At 38.8% G+C, this 24,875-nt stretch overlaps 1 protein-coding gene across 4 annotated transcripts in view; it reads right to left on the minus strand.

Moving 5' to 3' along the window:
- The window catches only part of DMD (dystrophin), a 2,279,750-nt gene that overhangs the window by 48,785 nt on the left and 2,206,090 nt on the right, over window positions 1-24,875 (minus strand). For 3 of the 4 annotated variants that reach the window (XM_023751347.1, XM_006085660.3, XM_006085662.3), the window contains 6 exons: window positions 15,012-15,178; window positions 10,981-11,092; window positions 9,409-9,545; window positions 8,690-8,728; window positions 4,140-4,205; window positions 2,779-2,844 (listed from right to left, as the gene is read on the minus strand). In XM_023751347.1, coding sequence (XP_023607115.1) covers window positions 2,779-2,844; window positions 4,140-4,205; window positions 8,690-8,728; window positions 9,409-9,545; window positions 10,981-11,092; window positions 15,012-15,178 — 587 coding nt within the window. Of the gene's footprint in view, window positions 1-2,778; window positions 2,845-4,139; window positions 4,206-8,689; window positions 8,729-9,404; window positions 9,546-10,980; window positions 11,093-15,011; window positions 15,179-24,875 lie in introns of those variants that run through there. The other variant, XM_014453088.2, reaches the window with a different exon arrangement.

Genomic DNA, 24,875 nt, shown 5'->3' on the forward strand with positions numbered 1-24,875 from the left:
TGTAGATAAATGATTGTTTTATTCAATTATTATTTAGATAAAAAAACAAAAATTGGAAGAAAAAAATCCATTAAAGTGACTAAAAGAAACTGGACTTGTTCTTTAGAACAGCTAATCTTGGGGAACAAAGAGGCAAAAGGCTTGTATTTTGGGAGGCAGCCACAATCTTTCCTTTAAACTGGGAGCTCTCTGCTACACAGAAAAAAAAATATTTTCTGAATGCATTGCTCCCAGCTCCTGAAAAGCCTGTGTATTCCCATGTTATAAGAACTTTACTCTGGTCTAATGAGAGGCTAAATCTCTGTTCGGCTAAATACCATTAAGATATAGGTTCATATTCCCCTCTCCACATCCATTTAATTTCCTTTTCTCATTGCCATATCTTCTGAGTTGAAAAAAAATTCAGATTTTTAGGAAAAAAATCCTCCTGATTTAAATTATTTTGGTCCATCAAGCCAGGTAATTGGTTAAGAAGTGAAATGTTGCCAAAACCGGTTTGGCTCAGTGGATAGAGCGTTGGCCTGCGGACTGAAGGGTCCCAGGTTCGATTCCGGTCAAGGGCATGTACCTGGGTTGCGGGCACATCCCCAGCGGGAGATGTGCAGGAGGCAGCTGGTCGATGTTTCTCTCTCATCAATGTTTCTCTCTGTCCCTCTCCCTTCCTCTCTGTAAAAAATCAATAAAAAAAAAAAAGAAGTGAAATGTTGACTAAAAGTAATCATTGGATGTTAAAAACAAACAAGTCAACCAATCCTCCAAACCAATTCTCCAGACCTGCCCCTAAAATATCACAATTTTACCATCCAAGACTGATTCAAATGGATTTTATGTCCTCAGAATGACTAAAGCTTTTCATTTAAAAATAAAACAAAAGCAGTTTTACCGCCTGTCTAATTTATTATCTCTTCCCAAATTCTGACATTTTATTGCTAGACCTTCTCATGTTTAATTACAACAAATAGTTATAATTAGCCCAGCCGATGTGGCTCAGTGGTTGAGCGTCGACCTATGAACCAGGAGGTCATGGTTTGATTCCCGGTCAGGGCACATGCCCTGGTTGCAGGCTCCATCCTCAGTGGGGGAGCATGCAGGTTCCCTCTCCTCCTTGTTTATCTCTTTCTCCCTCTCCCTTCCTCTCTCTGAAATCAATAGAAACATATTAAAAAATGGTTACAATTAAACTTATCTTACTGTTCTCTTAAGCAGTCAATGGATGGCAGCCATTATCATACAGACACAACTTGAATTAAATGTGCTAGAGCTTCTAATATTAAAATGAGTGACCAGGAGAAGCAAATAACTCAGGTTGTTTATACTTGGTTGATTCTTTGGACACATATTTTCCTGTCAAAGTACTTTATATATTAATACTATTAATACTTTCCCCCATAGCTAAGAAAGAGAATGCACCAGAGTTATGTTTGGGGAAAAGGTTGTTTTGTTGTAAATAAGTCATACACGATTGGTTGAGTGTTGACTTGGCTCTATTATTACCTTAATTGCCTGTATGTATCAGATGAGATGATTTATTTCCATGTCTTCAATAACCAGTTATATATAAATGCCCCTTTGATACTACTTCCCTCAGCCTCTTCTTATCTGAGTGTAACTTTGTGTTGCCATATCAACTACCTATGACAAATTTACCACTCGTCCCTTTGTCTAGATTTTCCATGACAAACTGGTGCGATATCCATTAGTTCTCAAACTAAAAACACTGTTGTATTTTGACCAGATTTCTTCTCTCTAAATTATCTAATCAGTTAGCATAGCTTTATTTTCCCCTCCTACTAGTTTCTTAATCTACTCCCTCCACCGCAGGCCCTTGGTTCATGGTGATATTCCTCTGGGCTCTGTATTGTGAATACTTCCCCTGCTTATAACGAAGCTTCTGTTTCGCTGCCAGAGCTCTGCTCCCTGACACTTTTAGCATCACTCTTTCTCCTTCCTTAAGTTCGACAGGCCTGGTTTATCATTCCACTAAAAACCTGTGACCTGAACTTGGACTTCCTCTTCTAAAACCCTTTACAAGATTGCCTCCCTTTATCTAGCTGGTGAAGATGCTAAATCAAAAAACCCTACTGCTTCGGATAACTGCAGAAAAATGCACAACTAATATGGAAATACCAATACAACTCTGCAAGATTATGTCTCCACTTCCCCATGAGTGGAGAAAATACTACCTAGCCATCACTTTAAAAATTACTACCCAATTGCCCTAGCCAGTTTGGCTCAGTGGATAGAGTATCGGCCTGCGGACTGAAAGGTCCCGTGTTTGATTCCCATCAAGGGTACATGCCCAGGTTTCGGGCTCCATCCCCAGTAGGGAGCATGCGGGAGACAGCCGATCAATGATTCTCTCTCATCATTGATGTTTCTATGTCTCTCTCCCTCTCCCTTCCTCTCTGAAATTAATAAAAATATATTTTTAAAAAATTACTACCTAATCGATTTAAATATCGGGCAGGTCTGGTCAAAGATCAATCATTGAATATAGTTTAACTATTTGGAACTCTGCAATTTGTGGTAATATGGAATTAAATAAGGATAAGGCGAACTGTTTTTGCTATTCTGGAATACCAATAATGCCACAGTTTGGATGAGCTCATTCCGTATCAGGTTAAGAGTTAAGGGGAAAAAAAAGAAGTAAATGAAGGGCTCCTTAAAAGATCAAATGTATATAATGCTAATTTCTATCTTCTGAGCTATCCTACCTCTAAATCCCTCAAAGCAATTTCATCTTCAGGAACATTTTGTAAAAAGAGACGGGATACTTACATGCTCTCATTAGGAGAGATGCTATCATTTAGATAAGATCCATTGCTGTTTTCCATTTCTGCTAGCCTGATAAAAAACGTAAAAGCTCATTAAAACTTATGTGACTTCTTAGAATCTATTCAAGACCTAATCGAACATTCCTGAAAACTAACGGATAAATCACGTCAAGAGGAGAAAGGAATCCTTCAAATTAAAGGATGTGTGTGTTGGCCGAACCATTTGAGGCAGTGAGTGGTAGACCACAGCTGGTTAGTAGCTTTACATTTATGCTATAAATTATAAAGGAAGGTGTATTTTGTTTTTCTTTTCTCCTTCATAGATCGATCTTCCTTTCACTGAGAACAAGCCTTTGTTTTCACAAGAAAGCTTCCCTAACCACAAATATACTCTGTATCCTTACACTACCCCTTGTTTTTTAAGATCATTAAAGTTTCCCACTGATGACAGACATGCTCAGCAGTGAGAATATTGATAAAGTATGGATTCATAGTAAGTGCTCTACACCTTCTGCTACCAATTTTTAACGTTAAAAACCTCCTTCGCCTCAGCCCATCCGGAGTGGCCCAGTGGTTGAGCAACAACCTATGAACCAGAAGGTCATGGTTTAATTCCCGGTCAGGGCACATGCCCGGTTACGGGCTCAAGTCCTTGGTGGGGGAGGCAGCTGATCAATGATTCTCTCTCATCATTGATGTTTCGATTTCTCTCTCCCTCTCCCTTCCTCTCTGAAATCAATAAAAATATATTAAAAACAAAAACACCTCATTCACCTCAGATAATAAGGTTTTTTTACAACAAAAAAAAAGTTAACCAAACTCTTACAGATTTATTTAACAAGCATAAGATATCTTACAATTAGCAATTCAGATTTTAGGTATAAAATGATCTCAAACACAAAGAAGGTAAGACAGAAAAGTCCAAGGAGAAGGAAAATCAATTATTCTCTTATTTACAGCATATTATGTAAAATAAACACACAAATGGAAAGCCAATGCTTTCATATTCTCCATGTAACATAGTATCATTTCTTCACATACTTATGTCTGGGCTAGCGGTTTTCTAAAAAGGTTATGTGGTTTCTAAGCCAATTTATTAAACGTGCTCAGTATACAAAACATAACAAAACTATCAGAAATATTTAAATGCTGGGGTTCGGGAAGATTGTTCTGGACTAATGCTCTTATTAGTGTTCAAAACCAACATGCAGTGAAATGGCATGCACGTTAGAGGGCAGGTTGATTAGTAGAAATCAGACAAGTTGGGGGAAAAAAAGAAAAGATTCGTTTAAAATTATTATAGGTTAGCTTTCCTTGGTTAGTTACTTTAATCAATATTTGCCTGGCATTCAACTAGTCTCATACCTGCTAGCATAATGTTCAATGCGTGAATGAGTATCATCGTGTGAAAGTTGAGGGGACGAGGCAGGCCTATAAGGCAGAAAATGTGATTAGTCACAGATACCATCCTATAATGGAGAAAAGAAAACCCACCACACAATTATGTTATATACATGGCCTAGAATGCTTTTATTCTAATTCTGTGGCTAATGTACACATTTAGTTGTTCCTGCAGCTCACATATCATCCAGTATTTTAAAGTCAGGTTGGAGAGAGGATTTCTCATACTTCTGCTTTTATCAAAAGCCATAGAGAGAGAGATCAAAAACTTCTGTGGAAAGTTTCAATTAGAGAAAAGGTTGAGGGACACACTCTCTGTGTGACATTTTGTCCTCCTATCTTGTAATGTCTTGTGTCCTATAGTTCTGAAATTGTTTTAGCACTATGTGGTTCTAAATTTTCAAGTCCACACCTGTGCCATTTATTACATCCCTTTTATTGAATGGAAACTGTACGTTTGCCTAGATTCACAGTCCACAATTTTAGTTCTAAAGAGGCCACTCCAGTCTGTGACTTCTTAAGATTCCACATATCAAGACACCTTGGTCTGTGTAATTTTTTAAGGAAGGGATACATCTACCAATTTAGCAGCAGGTATATATTACTATTTCACAGAATAAAAGTGAATGACCCAAAGTTATATTATAATGTTTTTTAGAAAGAATAACTAAATTCCATAGGATGTCACAATATCTGAAATATTTCTTATTAGGGATATGGTGTGTTCAGAGAGGAAAACAAGAGGGAGGAATTAATTAGCATGAATTAGTGTATATACTTTTGGGGCATAAAAACCTCTTCTTTGGGTCCACAGACTAGAATTTTGGTGGGGTTAACATTTTTTCCACTCTTTCACATCCAATCTATTAATTATCCTTGAAGTTGGTATAGTACCTTTGGATTAACCTTAGGAAAAACATCTATCTGTTTTGAAAACCAGTTTGGGCTTGTGCTTTTTGTTTTAATTGGAATAGTACAAAAGGTCTCTTCCATTTCTCTCCTAACATAGAAAGCCCTTTCCATGGTCGGCAAACCGCAGCTCGCGAGCCACATGCGGCACTTTGGCCCCTTCAGTGTGGCTCTTCCACAAAATACCACGTGCAGGCGCGCATGTACAGTGCGATTAAAACTTCGTGGCCCATGCGCAGAAGTCGGTATTTTGTGGAAGAGCCAGTATTTTGTGGAAGAGCCACACTGAAGGGGCCAAAGAGCCACATGTGCTCGCGAGCCACAGTTTGCCAACCACTGCCTTAGGTAAAGGCATGAATCTAAAAGTCAGCGGTAATCAATTCAGTTAGAACTGGTTTAGTCCAACGTCCAAGTAACATTCAAGGACTTGGTAGAAACACTAAGATGTTTGTTTTTTTCTTACATAAAAAAAGAAAACCATGTAGTTATCTAGGCTTACATAGGAAATATGCTAAAAATCCGTCTTTCTTAAAAAAACACACAATCATAAAATGATTACAACACACTACAGCAAATCACTGGGGAACTGATGTCTCCTCTGATAAATGTCTTATTTAAGCAATCGGTGTTGTCTAAGTCGAGTCACCATAACCAAAGGTGGAATGAATTATAAAGACATTTAAACTATCCCAAGGAAATAAAAGGATGACTACCCAAATTACTAGGCATATCCAAAGATTTCCAGGTGTATCTTCAGTCTAGTTTTAGAGAGTTAATCTGGTAATTTCTTAGAACCCTGGAACAGCCCATTATTAGGAAAATGCTAAGGTCTGTTTTGAAATATTCACTGCAAGTAAAGATAATTTAGTACTTTGATTATTTGGCTTATAAGCCCTATCTATGGAATAGACCAGTCTTTCAATTATATACTTCTTATGAGCTAAAAGCCCACCATCATAAAAAAAATTTAATGTTTTCCCTTATAATAGTTGCTACCCTGGTAATGTATAGAAGAAAAACCTGAGACCTTGAAGCATAACTATACCAAGAAAACTAGGCAAGTAAATCCAAAACACTTTAATAAAAATCTCATACAGAAAATCTTATGCAGAGCTTTAAGTCTTAGCCTTAAGGATAATTCCATGTTATTTTTCTTATTAATGCACACAGCACCTAACACAGCATGCATAAGCACAAGAACTCATAATAACCAGAAATCTAAAAATATATATACAGTAAAGGAGGTACTTTTTAAGTCAGAAAATGAGCCAAAAGGGAGTACTGGTCAGAAAAGAAGCACTTAAAAACTAAGAATTAGTAAAAGTACAAAACCACTTAGTCCGGAAGCAAAACTATGAATGCAAGGCCTTCCAAAACATGTTTCGAAGGGAAGGTAAGACTACCCTTCTCCCTTGCTATTTCCTAAATACAAAACAATGTACACAGAAGGTTTATTTATTTTTTATAGTTAATGGCCAATTCCAGTCCACCCACCACCATCTTCTCTTTTGTGAAAATTCCACTAGGTTTTCATTCATTTAGGTTTCAAAGGAGAATAACTCAAAGAATATTATTTGACTGTCTCATTTGTGGGCAAACAATGTAAAAGATTTACGCTAGATTTAGTTTTAAATGATATGACAGATATAGGTAAATAAAGGTTTTGTCAAAGGAAAAAGGAAAGATCTGTACCTCAGTAAACCTTCAAACTCTGTGATCCATAGTAAATGGAATAAATGCTGTCATCATCATAGGATTTGTTAACGACAGATAGAATTCTTGCAAAGTAAAACACCTTAGGACCTGGCTCTTCTGCCTGAATAGAATAGCTTTACAGTATATTTTAGAAATTATATAATCCTATGAGGAAGGACCTTAAAAAGATGACTGGTGTTAAAGAAACCAGGAACTTTGGTCTGCTGGGTTTGTTTTCTTCTTTAAAATTAGAGCTTACTACTATTTCTGAATAATCTAGTTAACTTTTATAAGAAGACAAGGTGAGGGCATGTTTTAGTTGTCTGAGAAGACATTTTAATAAAGCCTGTTATTAATTTTAAAGTTCTTAAAAGTTTAAAACAAATACCCTGTAGTTAAAATCAGTCACACCAAAAACTCATTGACATAATTTTTTCTCATGAGTGTATGTATTAAATAAACATTTTTTTCTTCTTTCAAGGAAGTATTATTCTTTGCTTATTATTTTGTACTATTACTATCCATGCATTTTTAAAAATTATTCTTTAGCCTATTTATCTTTTGGATTTTTTTAACTGGTTAAAACTTATTCCAACCCAGAGTAAACTCATTTGTTTATCAGGATCCAATCAAGCTGAGAATTTCAGCACATCTATTTTTTAAAAGCTTCTTATTTATGAAAGGGTCTAATTTATATAAACTAATAGACTACCTGGGTTAGGGGAAACAATTACCAATAACAAGGAACAGAATTCATTCTCCCCACGTTGTTTACACATGATGGTTAAACAAATCAGGTAGTTCACTACTTATAGATCCCATATCTCAAAATTAAGGGGAATAATAATGCAGTTTAAAAAAAGATGCCTTACACTTCCTTTAGGCCAATAAAGACCTAAAATAAATCTCAATTAATTGTTTGCATTTATCACTACAGGATTTAAAAAAGGATCTACTTTAAATTAAATTACATGGTGGAACAATAAAAAAAGACCCAATAAAAATAAATTGAATTCTTACACAAGCCTGTCTTCCAAATTGGTCATTTACCCCTTATATATAATAGAGCTGTCTGACTTTAAATACATATTTTAATAAAGTACACTTTGAAATATCAAAAAAAACCCACACAATGATTTTAAAACATGCACACTGTTTGCTAATACATAAATCACAGACCCCCAAAATGAATTTTCTACCATTATAAACTCTGAGATAAATCAATTATCTGTTGGTATCTAATATTAGTATTATTAATACACGCCAATAGTAATAAAGACTGCAGTACACTTTTCTGCTTATGAGCTGAATATTTAGGAGAGAAGAGCAAAGTGAGTTTAGTTAAAAAATGAGCTCATGTATATAAATATTAGTCAATTAGCATGGCATTACATGATAAAAAGTCCGCACACCCTACTGAAATTATTCAGCCCAACTCAACATCCCACTATACAATGGATTATGCTGATATTTAATGGTTCACTTATAACAAGCCCTAAAGAATAAACCATCATCCTTTCAAAGGCCTTAAAGCATGGAATCTCAAGGAACGTGGCTAAAGAATGGTATTATGTAATCAGAAAGCTCTTCCCTGCTTGTAATTGAATATATAAACATGTCTCCCAGGAACACAACTAACAACCCAATAATTTCTTTGATGTGCTTTTGAACTCAAGGCCAGGATTTCTGCTCGTTCCAGTTGGACCAGGTGGGGACCTGAAAACCTTAGTCTGATTCTCCTGATCTGTGGTCGATGGCACTCTCAAAGTTTTAGCAAGGGAAGAAATAAATCAAAATGAAACAAAGGAAATCAATATGTCTTTAAAACAAAACAAACAAACAAACAAAAGTTTAAAAATCAGCAAGCAAATGTGTTGGTGGCAGCAGCACCCTTCAGCAGAAGTACTCACGCAGAATCTACCGGCCAGAAGTTGATCAGAGTAACAGGACTGCAAAACAAAAAATGAGGTGGTGAAGAGACACAGGCAAACTCAGCCTCAAAAAAAATTACTGAAAGGTCAAAATAAATAAAACCTAACCAATTAAGGATAAACCATGGAAAGCAACAGCCAAAGAAAAGTGGAAAGTGAATTAAAAGAAAAACCAACAGTGGTGTGATTGCCACCAGAGTTGTGGAGAGAAGAAGGTTTAAGTGAGGTGAAGGCATCCTCAGCTTGATCATGAGAATCATTACTACTTACTGTGAAAGAATTTCCTGTGACTCTATCTTCTTTCAAATAGAAAAAAAGTGACTCAATATGACCACACAATCAGATCCAAAGAGACACACATCTACTGATTTGTGAGGGAGGAAAATCAGAATGAAATATTGGAATCACTCATTTGTAAACAGTCCCGTATTTCTTAAAAGCTTTTAGAGGTAATTTAGCAGTTGGAGCACGATGTTTTCCCTGTGAGATAAACTTTAACTTTTGGGAAAGGTAATTGTCATGGGACAATTGACACAGAAAATGCCGACATCAGCCTGTTTTGCTCTTTTCATCTAAAGGAAATCTAGAGAAAGAAATAGGAGAGACTGTTTGCATTTCAGAGTGAAGGAAGGTATTCAGCTGAAAGGAGCCCGAATATACATCAAATGAGAATCTGTTTTGCTTTTGCCACTACTCACGTTTCCATGTTGTCCCCCTCTAAGACAGTCTGCACTGGCAGGTAGCCCATTCGGGGATGCTTCGCAAAATACCTTTTGGTTCGAAATTTGTTTTTTAGTACCTTGGCAAAGTCACGAACATCTTCTCCGGATGTTGTCTGAAAGGGAAATTGGGTTGACATCAGACTTGGGAGAGTAAAGCCTCCATAAGAAGGACCACCCCAGTGCTCCAACTCAGGGCATTCGTTCTGTAATCTCGGAGAGATTAAGGGTTGAGAGCAAAGGCCTTGGAATCAGACAAAACCAGGGTTTTGAAACCAGGCCTGGCATTTACTAGTGGGATTAACTTGGGTGAATGAGTTATTGACCTGTCTGAGGCTCAGATCCCCTGTGAAATGGGGACAATCATACCTCAAGAAGTTGTTACACTGAATAAATGAAGTACCTCAGTTACTGGGCTACTCAATAAGTGGTAATTTCTAGAAGTCTTAAAGTTGAAAAGTTAACCTTAAGTTTTGCCACACTGTACGGTATTTTAAAAATGTACTATTGTCCACATGGATACCATGTTTCACCCACTCAGTATATTCACAGCACCGTTCATTCTCCATCAGCAAATACTTTTGCGAAGAGAGAGACCATGGAAACACTGAGAGGATCACTCTGACGATGGAAGAGAGAAATACTCTAAAGCAGAGCTTCTTGAATTGATGTGTGTGGGAACCACCTGCAAATCTGAAGAAAATGCAGGTTTTGCTTGAGAAAGTCAGGGGCGGGGCCTGGCGTTCTGGGTTTCTAATAAGGAAGCTTCCAGGCAATGCCAGTGCTGCTATTCACAGGCTGTGACTAGGAAGCAGCTAGTGCTGAAGGAACATAGGATTTACACCCAGGTTTGCCTAACCACCAGGTCTAGGCCCTTTCCTTCCTGCCAGTGATTTTCCAAAGTCCTGCTAGCCACTTAATATTTTCCCAAAACAACATCTTAGAAGGCTCCACCTCGTAATTCTGGAGCCTTGGGCAAATTATTTAACCTTAGGAGCTCAGAGCCCTCATCTATAAAAGAGGGGTAAAAATAATACCAATTTCACACTGAGTAGTTTAAAAGGTAAATACCTAGCATTTGCTTGACAAGTGTTAGTAGATAAAACAGATAGGAGATGAGCAAGATTGCTAGAAAGGGGTAGATTATGAATTGTGGGGAACCCACATTATACTCCTAAACCCAACATGCCCCATGACCATGAAACCTCTCCACACGGCTGCTAGGGCTGTGCAAAAGAAATGTGCAAATGTCTTCCCTACAGCCAATGCAAACGGAAGAAAAACGTATTTATTCACTCATCAGTATTTGTTGAGTGTTTAATATAGGAAGTAATTTCATAGTATAGGAAATGCTAATTCCTATTCCCACGTGGGCCAGCCCTTGCCCTATGCACTAGGGATAAAGTAAATCCTGGCACCACAATTTAGAGCCACTTTAGCTGTGGAACATCTGGGGAACGTAGACATCACAGCATTACACAAGAGCTGTAATACTGTCCCAAATGGAAACTTCTCCCAGGCGAACTCACATCAGGGAGGCATCCAACTTACCGGAGTGCAATATTCCACCATGGGGTAGTGCATTTTATGGCCTTTTGCAACTCGACCAGAAAAAAAGCAACTTTGGCAGATGTCATAATTAAAGTGTTTCAGACTCCTGTACCTGGTAAAGAACAAAAACAAACACGTATGTATTTCTTCAAATCAAATTCCCAAAGAACATTCTTTAATAAACCTTCCTCCACACTGTCTTAATGCTAAAACCAGCCTGCGGTGTTCATTAATCCCACAATGTAAGTGATTAACTTCCTACCTCCAGATTTGTCTGGTGCTTCTCCTACAGTATCAACACATTTTGGCAGAAAGATTATCCTATAACCATATGGAAGGAGGGAAGAGAAATTCAGTTCTTATTTAAACTCCACTAGGAACTCTTTCAGATTAAGTACGAAGATACTGGCAAACTTCCCGTCTTTTGAAGACCAAATACTAGAATTTGAAAGAACTTCCAGGAGAGACAGATGCATGTATTGTAGCCCCCCTACCCATCAAGGAAACAAAAATTTTCTGAAGCAGTTTTTTCAAAAATATATATAAAGATGAGCCCGGCCTGTGTGGCTCAGTGGTTGAGCATCAACCTATGAACCAGAAGGTCATTCAGTTCCCAATCAGGCACATGCCCTAGTTGCGGGCTCAATCCCCAGTGGGTCGTGCAAGAGGCAGCCATCTGATTGATGTCTGTCTCTCATTGATGTTTCTATCTCTATCCCTCTCCTTTCCTCTCTGAAATCAATAAAAAAAATATATATATATATACATATACATATATTTATATACATATATATGAATGCCGGAAGCCGGTCCATCCTTGCTGCTTGACACAGTCGCTGCAGGAAAGAAACATCTGCACAGCATATGTTTCAATGGACCTGGCATATATAGCATACTGTTCTTAATATGTTTGCCCCCTTGCCAAAACCGGTTTGGCTCAGTGGATAGAGCGTCGGCCTGTGGACTGAAAGGTCCCGGGTTCGATTCCGGTCAAGGGCATGTACCTGGGTTGCGGGCACATCCCCCCTGGGAGGTGTGCAGGAGGCAGCTGGTCGATGTTTCTCTCTCATCGATGTTTCTGACTATCTATCTCTCTCCCTTCCTCTCTGTAAAAAATCAATAAAATATATTTTTAAAAAAAATATGTTTGCTCCCTTTAGCGCCATGTGTTTTAACCAAGGTCACCTCTCGGAGAAAGGTTGTTTCCCCAGGTGGGGATCTTTCCCTAAGGTTAGGGAGGGGATAAAACCCCTTAATTAAGTGCCAGGTGGGTAGTTAAGCTACATAATCTTTACTCCCTGGAATGGAGATAAGAAACGCCCTAACCTTTGTAATAGAATTGACAGGATTAAAATCGGCTGGTATAAATACGAATGTAACAAGACAATAAACATCAGAACCTCATCAGTTCCTAACCAGAGCTCCGACCAGAACTTTGGCTGGAAATCCTGGCTATAGGTCCTGACTAGGCTGCTGATCAACTGAAGGCTGTCTTCGTGTCATTCCTTCTTCGCCGACTCCGTCCACACCTTTGGGGACCCCTGGACCCGCTGGGATTGGACCCCAGCATATGAAGTAATTTCATAAAACAAAAGAAAATTAAACAAGAACTTTCCATTAAAATAAATCTTTTTAAATTACTTTTTCTGATTGATTGACATGATTCATCTTCAGAGAGTTACTTGAATAATCTCTTTCATCTGTCTCTCTTCAGAAATCCCTTACCACATTACCCACAAATGATAACTGAAGCCCCAATAAAGCACAAAAATTGGATTAGATGAAAAGAATTAATAATGTGTGCGTACTAGACGGTACATTTTGAATAGTGTATCCTTTGTTTCACATTCTCTCTGCCTTTCGCTTTCTCAGGTAAGAATTTGAGCCAATTCAAATAAACATATTCCTTATGTCACAAATGGGAAATGGAGGGGGAGGGGGAGATACCTTTAAAGATCCCAACCATCTTTAGGGAAAGGGGAGAGCGGGGAGGAAAGAGAAGTGCTAATTCCTAAAATAATCGAATCTGATAAGGATAAAAGGAGTGAATGTAAAAATGCTCTTAGATCTTCCAAAGCATTTCCTTTCTTATTTTTATAAAATTTCCCACTATGCATCTTACTAGGGAGGGAAGCTCAGGAAAGAAGGAATGCAATGCTCTGCCCTGTGGCTCCCCACACCCGCCCCTGCCACAGCATCATTCTTACCTGCCAAAACCAGGACGGAAAGAAGGTGTCCTTTGCAAGCACTGCCTACTCAGTGTTGTCTATCTAGGCTTTAGAAACCCCTAAAGCAGTGGTTCCCAACCTTATTTTGGCCATGCCCCACCTAAGCATCTCTAAAATCCTGATGCCCCCCACTATGATATATAATTCTTATTATTCAAAAAGTGAACTCCGCCGAAACTGGTTTGGCTCAGTGGATAGAGCATCGGCCTGCGGACTGAAAGGTCCCAGGTTCGATTCCGGTCAAGGGCATGTACCTTGGTTGCGGGCACATCCCCAGTGGGAGATGTGCAGGAGGAAGCTGATAGATGTTTCTCTCTCATCGATGTTTCTAACTCTCTCTCTCTCTCCCTTCCTCTCTGTAAAAAATCAATAAAATATATTTTAAAAAAAAGTGAACTCCCATTCACGTGGAGGAAGCCTAAAAGGCTAGTCATTGGTCTAAACAAGCTTCCAAAGAACATGGCATCCATGAAAGAGGAAAATAAAAGAACGAAAGGACAGTTAAGTACTGAGGAAGAAGTCATTAAGAAATTGTTAAAAAATAATAATATGAAGTGATATGAAAAAATAGCAAATAAAGTTTCAAAACATAATATAGAACTGGAATGCATAAATAGGTCACAATATATATTTATATACTATATATGAGACCCCTACAACCATAAGAAATGCAAAAAATTCACTGTTAATAACTCATTCTCAAATTGTCCCCCTTAAAAATCAAATTGCCCCCCTGTGGGGCATGTGCCTCACGTTGGGAACCACTGCTCTCAAGCTTTTGTAAAACCCCTTTGTAAAGAGCATGAAGTATGGAAGGACAGAGCACACAAATGACACAAAGTAGTTATTAGGCAACCAAGTATTAAAACAAGTCCAAGCATAACCAGGAAGAGTATTTACTTAGCGGCTAAGTGGATTCTGAACAGGCATGGACTATAGTTTACAACTTTATGACTTAGTCATCACTAAGGAAACCTTGATGTTGACCCAGATGTTTAAATACATCATCATTTCAGAATTTGGATTGGGGATTACTATTCAATAAGATGAATCCATTTAAAAATATTCTGTCTCCCCAAACAGGTCGACAAGGCGGAAGGTTTAAGAGCCAGTTGTTTTCTGTGACAGTTTAAGAATATCCGAATAATAACCTGCTGTGTTTCTTATCTCTTTTTACTTTTAAACGTATAAGGAACATTTTCCTTTTATAGCTGCTTTGTGAATCTTTCATTTACTTGCATACTTTATATTCCCTTAGAAGTTCATTAGGATACTACGTGAAGAGCCTAATCAGATTAGCAGATAAAGAAGTTCCAGGGTGCTTAAAACAAGTCTTCTTACTTTACGGGAGGGAAATGGTACAAAGTGCATAAGAGACTGAGCTACCGTGACAGGTCTCCCAAAATAGAATCATTCCTTAGTTTTATAACTAATTCTTGGATACTGCCTATAAACAGAAAAGACCATCGGGAAAAAAAAAAGATGGTCAAAATGTTTTGGTTGCAGGAAGGTGGAGGCACGGTTATCTGTATACTGTTGACGGACACATATCTTAGTGGAGAGAGGCAGTCAGTCGTGTTCACCCAAGACTGTGCCTCTGCAGAGCTGAAAGGCACAGGTGGAGAGAGACACCTGCCTAAAGAGCCAGATCCACCAAAATAACGCAGTGGTCAGGGGCGTGATGGATCACCTCCTTTCCCACTTTGAAGACTAACAGCAACTGGTACAGGAGGTAAAAGATCAAGGCATTAAAAGGCAAGAAAGGACATGACAAAAAATTGACATCTGGAGGGCTCCTGATACCTGAATCCAATGATTGGGCATTCCTTGCAGATGTTACACTTGGCCTGATGCTTGGCGGTTTCCGCAGCAGCCACTCTGTGCAGGACTGGCAGCCACACCATGGACTGGGGTTCCAGCCTCATCCAGTCTAGGAAGAGGGCCGCTTCGATCTCAGGCTTATTATTGGCCTGCAGAGACAGGAGGGAGAGTGAAGGGTGGGGGGGGGGGGGAGAAGGTGAGAAAGTAAAGGAGGCACATGTCAGTTGAGGTCACGAGTTAAAAGAAAAAAGCAGTAAGTTGTACAATGAAGGCCAGTTTTTGCAGTTCGTTTCTGCAAATGGTCCCCCTAACATTCACATGAGCCATCCACCCCTAAGGCTGTGAGCTGCCATTACTCTGGCTACGAGATGACAAGCAAACAAAAAACAAACTAATGGAAAGCAAAATACACGCCTGAGTGAGACTATATTGAGCTCCAGTGTTTGAGCAGATATATAAGTTAGCCAGAAGTAAAAGACAAGTGTTTATTGATAAAATTTCAAAGGAGGGAAAAAAATAACTCAGAACTATTGATTCCTTTTTTCTCTAAAGAATCTATTTCTCAATGTGTCATAGAATCATAATGAAGAGGTTTCAAAATTCATCTTGTCCCAAAGCTTCATTTTACAGACAAAAAACAAACAAACAAAAAACCCCACAAAAAACAACAGACATAGATGAGAGAAGTAGCTTTTCAAAGGCCATACAACTAATTGGTGGCAGAGCTGAATGCAAACTGCCAGGCCTAGTGTCGGTTTCTTGGTGACCTGCTGTTTCTTTGTCTGTGTCTTTATTTTCCCCTCTTTCTTTCTCCCTCTTTCAAAGTCTAAATTTTAATAAATATCATTCCTCCCAAGCAGTACAATGATTTTAGAAAGCTCAAAATATATTTACCCATCACTTGATTTATATATTATCATAGTCGTGCATTTTAATTAGATCTTGCTTTTTTAACCCCACAAGACTCTTTTAATTGTTTTATATTGTTAGATTGACGACTTCCTTTTTGTTTTTCATTCCTTTAGTATCTTCTGGTGGTGAATATCTCGGGTTTTATCTGAAAAATCTCTTTTTTATCCATATTCTTGGTAGCTATCTTCATTGGACATAGATTTTTAGGTTTGGGGGGTTTTGTTTTTACTTTGTTGTAGCACACTGAAATATTATTCCACTTTTATCTCACTTTTTCTGCTGCTACTGCTAAGAAGTCAGCAGTAAAGCTGACTGTTGTTCCTTTGAAGGCAATTTGTCCCTTTCCTGTCTTGTATTGTGTCTCTAGGGTTTTATTTATACTTTTTAGAATTAACTGGGCTTCTGAAACCTGTGGGTTCAAGTCTTTAGTCAGCTCTGGAATCTTCTCAGTCATCATCTCAACAAATAGTGTCTCTTCTCCATCCCCTGTCTGCTCTGCTTACAGAAATCTATAAGATAAATGTAGACTTTTTCTATCTAGCCTGCATTTCTCTAGTTTTCCCTTTTTTTGTCCTTTATGCTTTGTTGCAAACAATCCCTTCTGCCTGGAATCTATTTCTCTCTTTAGAATCATTCCGTCTGTTGTAAGCTCATACAGTATGTTTTAAACTTTGGTTATTGTACTTTTTAATATCTAGAAGTTCTAGTTGGTCATTTTGTTGTTGTTGTTAATCCTTACCTGAGGATATTTTTACATTGATTTTTAGAGAGAGTGGAAGGGAGGAGGAGAGACAAAGAGAGAGAAACATCAATTGGTTGCCTCCCAACTGATGCCAGGGATAGAGCCCGCAACTGAGGTACGTGCCCTTGACCTGAATCAAACACACAATTTCAGTTTATGGGCCAACACTCTATCCACTGAGAACAAACCAGCTACTGCTAGTTGGTCATTTTTAAGGTCACTTCTAAAGATTGTGGTTCCCTGCAGATATTTTCCAATGTCTGTTATTTTCTCTTAAACAGAGTGACCATAGTTTTCAAAAAATAATCTCTAATGATTCCAAGACATAAAATTACTGTGGATCTGCTTCTGCGGTCTGCTATTTCTGCTGCTTTTTGCTCACCTTGATTTCTTGTGAGCTTATTATTTTTTTTACCATGTACTACATTGACCTTAAAATATTTTCTGGAGGTGCTTTGAGCCCTTGACGGAAAATGCCTTCTCTAGTAACGATTTTCATTCACTTTGCCAAGAACCCAAGGGCACTACCTATTCTGAGACCAATTTAAACTGAATATATGATGGCTATTTAGTATTATACAGGCAATGTGTATTTGAATTGCAAACCCATGTTGCTTCCCTTGAATGTGGTTTGTTAATAAAGATTCTATTCACATTTCACATAGGAAGGCAGTAGCATTTAGATCAACAGGTCACTTGCCTTGCAACACCCACCACTTCAGCAGTACCAGTCATTACCCCTGACTACAAATTTCCCAACATTGTAATGAGTTGTTTAACCTTAAATTTCCTAGCTGCAAATGGTATAAATTCAAGCTTCTGATAAAAGCTTTTGTTGAGCACTTTTTGAGGTACTTTGTGGAAAATTTAAAAGCTGAAAGGGACCCACAGAAGTGAATTCATCTTGCAATGGCACCACAGAGCTGTAAGACCTTTAGCAGTCATAGAGCTCAAACTCCTAACCAACGCTAGTGCATTCTCTTAGACTCTATATAAACACCACCCGTGCACGAGAGCAAACATCTTTAATGGACGATCTTGAATATTTATGTCCAGGGAGCCCTATTAAAAGTGTCTTCAGCCTGAGCTGAAATCCACCAGCAGAACGAATAGAATTAGAGGCTCCAGGAGTTTGACCCCTGTTTGCCACTTATGGGCTGTGTGACCTTGGGAAATAACTTTATCTCTCTGTGTCTTAATTTTCTTCTGCCATGAAGTGGAACTATTAATAGCGCCTATCTCATAGAGTTGTAAGATTTAAATGAGTTAACAAGTGAAAGGCACTTGGAACAGTATCTGGCACATAGCAAGGGCCATGTCAGTATTTGCTGTTGTTACTGTCATTATAATTATCCATCTGACCAGAAACCCAGAAGTCTTCAGCCTTCTAACAGCCTTTTAAGTATTTTACCAAAGCTGTCATGTCCATGCCACCTCATCCCCATTCCTTTTATTTCTTCCTCATATGACATGGCTTGATTTGCCACTGTCCTTTAGAAAATTATTCTCCACATATGACCTGCTGGGAATGGACCCTCCATTTCTCATCCAATATAACTGGATGACTTGCTTTTGTTCAATACTACAGGCTCGCACAGGGTTTCCACTCAACTAAAACCTCTGAGTCAGTGTTTCCCACTGTATCCAGCAGATCAATCATCCAGCAAAATGCTTCATAAAAAGGTTAAATGAATTAAGGAAACATTGCATGTTATACCCACCTCTTAAAATTCTTAATGTACATTAACATATTAGAAGCTAAGAAGGTCATCAGTAAAGAAACATGTTAAACTTTGCTTAGCCTCAGAATTTCCCACATTTGTTACTCAGTGATCCCAAGACCCCCCCTTTTTTAACTTCTAAGGCCTGTGAACACCACAAGTTACTAATGCTCTATGCCAGTGATGGTGAACCTTTTGAGCTCGGCATGTCAGCATTTTGAAAAACCCTATGAAAAATGAGTTCTCGTGTCATCACTGCATAGAGCAGTGATGGCGAACCTATGACACGCGTGTCAGAGGTGACACACTAACTCATTTTTGGTTGATTTTCTTTGTTAAATGGCAATTAAATATATAAAATAAACTGAAGGATCTCGGGTTCAATTCCGGTCAAGGGTATGTACCTTGGTTGAAGGCTCAATCCCCAGCCCCGGTTGGGGTGCATGAGGGAAGCAACCAATCTATGTGTCTCTCTCACATCCATGTTTCTCTCTCTGTGTCTCTCCCCTTCCCTTCCACTCTCTTGAAAAAATCAATGGGAAAAAAATATCCTTGGGTGAGGTTTAACAAAAAAAATAAAACAAAACATGAGCCACATCACCAGAACCTGCACCTCAGGTGAACACAAGTCCAGGACTCAGCCCTCTCTGACTGTTGAAGTGTGACTCTTTCCAGTTATTGTCTAACCTCTACTGCACATGTTTCTCATCTCGTACACAAAGACACAGTGAGAGACTTTGTCAAAAGAACTACAAGTTTCAGTTACAATGTCCTATAACAATCTCTTGCTCCACTGGTCTCGAAACTGACTTTATCAAAATAGCCCCTTGTAGCTAGGAGACAAACCATTACAGAAAGGCAGTAAACTGAAAAGCACCACCAGTTCATTCCTATTGAAAGCATGGGTTGATTGATGCTTAATCTGAACTTATGTATTTTTTTCTGACTTAGGTTTAAATGATCGTTTGGTTAATGATGGAGTCAAAGACATGCTGCAGAGTAAGAATTCATGCCTAATATGGAAAGCAAAATACAGCAGAAAGCTTCTATTCATTCTGGAAAACCAAACAATAGTCTGGCCATGAGTCAGCAACAAATGTAGGTGCAAATCATAAAAGAATGAAAGGAAATAGAATGTCTGTGATGTATGACTAAAGGCATAGCAAGTATCGCGTGAGGAAGTGATCTCATTGCCCTCGGTACTGTTCAAATCCTTCTGGGAAAATGGTGTCTAGTTCTGGTGGCTAACAGCTGACCCAGCATTTAGAGAAGGCTTGGCAGAAAGACACAACAATAATTAAAGGGGTTGAAAGACCTCTGAGAACAGCTTAAGAAAATTGAGATTATTTAGCCATGAAGGGAAAAAAAAAAGGAGCAAGAAAGAGTAGCTAAAGGGGAGATTTACTAGTAAGAAGGGTTTTCAATTACGTGAGTAGCTCTTGTGTAGGGGCCTGTGACCAGCTGTTCAATCTCTCCACTGAGGACAGAACAAGAAGAAACAGGCTTAAGCAGCATGAAGAATTTAGGCTGTAACTCATACGGAAGAATTTCCTGATTCTGAAAGTTGTTAAAGCATTAGTGTGAATTACCAAGGGATGCTATAGACACTTCTCCTCTTTCAAAATACTACAGATTCTCCCGCGCTTAAAGGTTGGAAATGCTCAAGGTTCTTTCTAGCTCCTATGATGCAAGATCCATCATTTGGGCTCCTTTAAAACTGCTCGCCTATGCCACATGGCATCACTGAAGACAAGGCACTGGGATTCACATTCTCATTCTGTTTCCATCTTTCATTTTTACTACAAACCATTCTCTATCCTAGTGATACTTCCTCTCCCCTTGTCTGGCAATAAAGAAAAAAAGAATTAAAAATCAGGCAAGCATCTAAAAAATTCTACCAGAGCTAAAACTTTTAAAATCTAGCATTCTGATCATTCTAGAGAAAACAAATATGGATAGAGTGGAATAGTAGGAAGTTGTTGAGGTCAAAGGACAGGTACGCTGGCATTGGATTGAGATCATCCTTATTGGTTTCATTATTTGCTGACATATAAAGACACCTCAGATATCTTCTCTCGGTATTAAGGGTGACCTTGCCCTCACCCCTAAATGCCATTCTCGAACCATCTAAGCAAAAACTCTAGGAATCGGCCATTTAGCTCTAGGTGTGTGGGGGGTTTTTTTTTCCCTTATTTTTGGCAATACCGCCTTTTTTCTCTTCTATAGCATGCACACACAAAAAGCAAAGCTACCACAGCTCCTTCCGTGTGATAGCCACACATTAAAAGTATGTTGTGGCCCTGGCCGGTTTGCTCAGTGGATAGAGCGTCAGCCTGCAGTCCAAAGGGTCCAGTTTTGATTCAGGTCAAGGGCACATGCCTGGGTCGCAGGCTCGATCCCCACTGGGGGGTGTGCAGGAGGCAGCCAATCTATGATTCTCTCTCATCGATGTTTCTCTCTCCCTCCCTCTCCCTTCCTCTCTGAAATCAATAAAAATGTATTTTTTTTAAAAAGTATGTTGTGTTTCCAATCCTTCTCTGTTGGTCCTCACCTATTAGCAACTCTCCACCAGAGCATGGAGGTCAGGGGAAGAATCCAGTGTCATTACTGCTTCTCCATTATAGTACACTGCAGGGTTGCTTTATAGAACTGTCATCTTCACAAGGTATAAAAATAGTTAAAGGCATCCCAATATCTGCAATTTCTAGCCAAAGGATGTAATTACCAATATAATAATGTGGACTGATATTATGTGGCAAGTTTAGAGTTAGGGGATTTGCCAGGGTTCTGAATAACTTCTGGGTTTCTTACACATTGTGCTTCCCATAAAGGACCAGGCCCAAAATGGCTGCCAGGGGGTCAACCTGAATACTTATTTTTCTCTTAGGATATATATGGGTTCATGGCCGCAGAAGAAGTGTGATGGTAAGATTTCTCAGCAAGCCCTACATCCAGCCCTACATCCCAGCTACCAGACACATATAAAGGTCTTTTTCTTTTATTGTGTGTGTGTGTGGTGTGTGTTTGTGTATATCCCTTAATTTACTGTTGTAATTACACATGATCTTCCTACTTTTTCCTTTTAATTTTTGCACTAGCTTTATAATTGGTTGACCCATTGCTTTTACTAAATGTTTGCCTTTACCAAGGTGAGAATTTTTTTTTTCTTTCTTATTTTCTTTCTTTCTTTTTCAATCCTTACCTGGGGATATTTTTTCCAATGATTTCCAGAGAGAGTGAAAGGAGAGGAGGGGAGAGAGAAACATTGATGTGAGAGAGACACATCAATTGGTTGCCTCCTGCACGCACCTCTACTAGGGCTGGGAAACCTGCAACCCAGGTACGTGTCCTTGACCAGGAATCAAACCTGAGACCCTTGGGTCCTTGGGCTGATGCTAAACCAGCCAGGGCTTATTTTTAAGAGAAGGGAACTGGCATCTCAATTGCGAGAGGTTTTTTAAAAACCATGTCGATACTTTAAAAAGAAACTGAAAAAAAATAGTATAGCAAGAATTAAACATGTAAGAGATTGTACCCAGTAGTTCCCAGATGATGAAAAGGAACTATTGCCCTAGAAACAATACTTGCCTAAAACTCCTTTGTTTCCCCTAGATTGCAGGTTACGTAAGGACAGAAACTATGCTTCTATCCCCTCCAACAAAGTTTGCTAAATTGAAGAATGGGTAGCAATTAAGTAGCAATGTGATCACAATACAAATTTTTAATATCTAAATGAGCTTAAAATGGAAAAAAAAGCCTAGTCATCCTGAAGAGCTAAAAGAATTAAACTTATAAGGTTTGTCTAAGGCAGTGATGGTGAACCTATGACACGCGTGTCAGAGGTGACATGCGAACTCATTTTTTTGGTTGATTTTTCTTTGTTAAATGGCATTTAAATATATAAAATAAACATCAAAAATATACATCTTTGTTTTATTATGGTTGCAAATATCAAAAAATTTCTATATGTGACACGGCACCAGAGTTAAGTTAGGGTTTTTCAAAATGCTGACACGCCGAGCTCAAAAGGTGCGCCATCACTGGTCTAAGGAGCAGAAGCCAAAATAAGTACATTAATGAACTGCCCAAAGTTTACTTTGAAATAGTTTTTTTTCTCTTTTTTTTTAATTGATTTCAGAGAGGAAAGGAGAGGGAGTGGGAGATAGAAACATCAATGATGAGAGAGAATCATTGATCGGCTGCCTCCTGCACGCCCCCTACTGGGGATCGAGCCCGCAACCCAGGAATGTGCCCTGACCAGGAATCAAACTGGGACCTCCTGGTTCATAGGTCAACACTCAACCACTGAGCCACGACGGCCGGGCTAAAATAGTTTTTTTAAGTTAATGTCTGGTTCATCTGCTATGGTATCACACACAAAAGACTAATAGTCTATTTCTAGATTTGGAGGATATGTTTAGAAGATAGGAATGGCTGAAAATATAGGAATCCACAAAGTTCATACTGAGGGCCTGAAGGGGAACCCCATAGGCAGGCAGCCACGCTCTATCTCAGTGGTTCTCAACCAAGAACCATTCTGTACCACAGAGAACCTCTGACAATATCTGGAGACATTTTTGATTGTCACAACTGGGGAAAGGGTTGCTACTAGTGTCTAGTAGATAGAAGCCAGGATCCTGCTAAATGTGCAACAATGCACTGAATAGCCCCCTACAACAAAGAATTATCTGGGCCAATGTGCCTGCAGTGCCAAGATTGAGAAACCTTACATTACCACGGTTCATTTGTCGAAAATAAGAAACCAACATGGCCCTAACTGGTTTGGCTCAGTGGATAGAGCGTCGGCCTGCAGACTGAAAGGTCTCAGGTTCGATTCCGGTCAATGGCATGTACCTTGGTTGCGGGCACATCCCCAGAAGGAGGTGTGCAGGAGGCAGCTGATCGATGTTTCTCTCTCATCGATGTTTCTAACTCTCTATCCCTCTCCCTTCCTCTCTGTAAACAATCAATAAAATATATTTAAAAAAAAAAGAAACCAACATGGGTATGTGACTACTAACTAAGCCCCAGACTTTCTTGGGAGCCCTGGAGGGTGCCTAATAGGTAGGTTGCTATCTTATACATCAGATAAATTGAGAAGCTATGATAGGTCTGTTCAACTGCTGATGCTATGAGAGAAAGGCCACACTAGTTAAGAGATTGTTAACAGAGGAAAAAAGAGACTAAAAAAAAATTTAAAAAGAACTAGCTGAAAGTTACAAGGGAACATGCTAAAATCATAGCACCTGATTTGAAATTAAGTTGCTTCTCAAATAGACAGCTCTATGTAATGTATTCCAGGACAAACAGCAGAAATTATGCAAATACTTATCCCACACAAGGTAAGGCAGGTTAACTAGTAAAAGCGTGTGCCTGAGTTATGTGTGTGTGCATGAATGTACATTTTCATTTTATTTAGTAGAGTTCCTGCCCATTTAGAGGAAAAACAATAACTAAATACATTAATATTAAATACATTCATATGCATGAATAGAATTTCCAAACATTCTTATTGGTCAATTTAGGGAAGACAATGGGGACAAACCACAGATTTTTTAAAAGGTTAATCTCTCTTTCCTGGACATTTTCTTTTTTTAAAAAAATATGTTTTGCCCAGCCTGTGTTGCTCAGTGGTTGAGCTTCAACCTATGAACCAGGAGGTCACGGTGCGTTCCCCATCGGAGTAAATGCCTGGGTTGCAGGCTCAATCCCCAGTATGGATCATCACTGATGTTTCTATCTCTCGCTCCCTTTCCCTTCCTCTGTCTAAAATCAATAAAAAAAACAGAGAAACATCAACATCAATAGGCTGCCTCCTGCATGCCCTCTACTGGGGATTGAACCCACAACCTGTGCACATGCCCTGTGCCCTGACTGGGAATCGAACCGTGACCTCCTGGTTGCATGGATTGATGTTCAACCACTGAGCAACACTGGCTAGGCTCTCCTTCCTGGCCATTTACATTTGCTGCTTTCACTAGTAAAATGTCCCCTTCAAAAATCCAACTGACGATTTTAGTATCATTGCCACTGTTAATGAGTAATGGCATTAGTAGCTGACAACCCAACATTTCTGGCTGTGATTGTAAAAGGCCCTAATGTTTGGAAAGATTTGCTGAATTTAAATGGCTCAAAATTGTTTTGTGAATTACAGTCTGTACACAAAGATTTAAAACTACAAGCAGAATGACTAGCCAGGGTCAGACTGTATAAGGACAGGCAGTTCTTGACTGTTCCTTGAGCTGTCATTATCATTTCTTTAACAACCTCTAAATCTACCAAGGGCATCAGTGGAATATTTTACATAAGAGAGAAGTCTGCACCAGCAATGAACATAAAAGGAGGAACAAGAACAAGTTGTAAAGAATATTAATGATTCGTCTTCCAAACAATCCCAATTTTTATGAAAATCAAATGAGTGATAAAAAAAAATCTATAAAACTATACGAAACCTGCATGTAACAAATAAAA

Source organism: Myotis lucifugus, unplaced genomic scaffold (genome assembly GCF_000147115.1).
Source record: "Myotis lucifugus unplaced genomic scaffold, Myoluc2.0 scaffold_20, whole genome shotgun sequence".
NCBI classification, from domain to species: Eukaryota; Metazoa; Chordata; class Mammalia; order Chiroptera; family Vespertilionidae; genus Myotis; species Myotis lucifugus.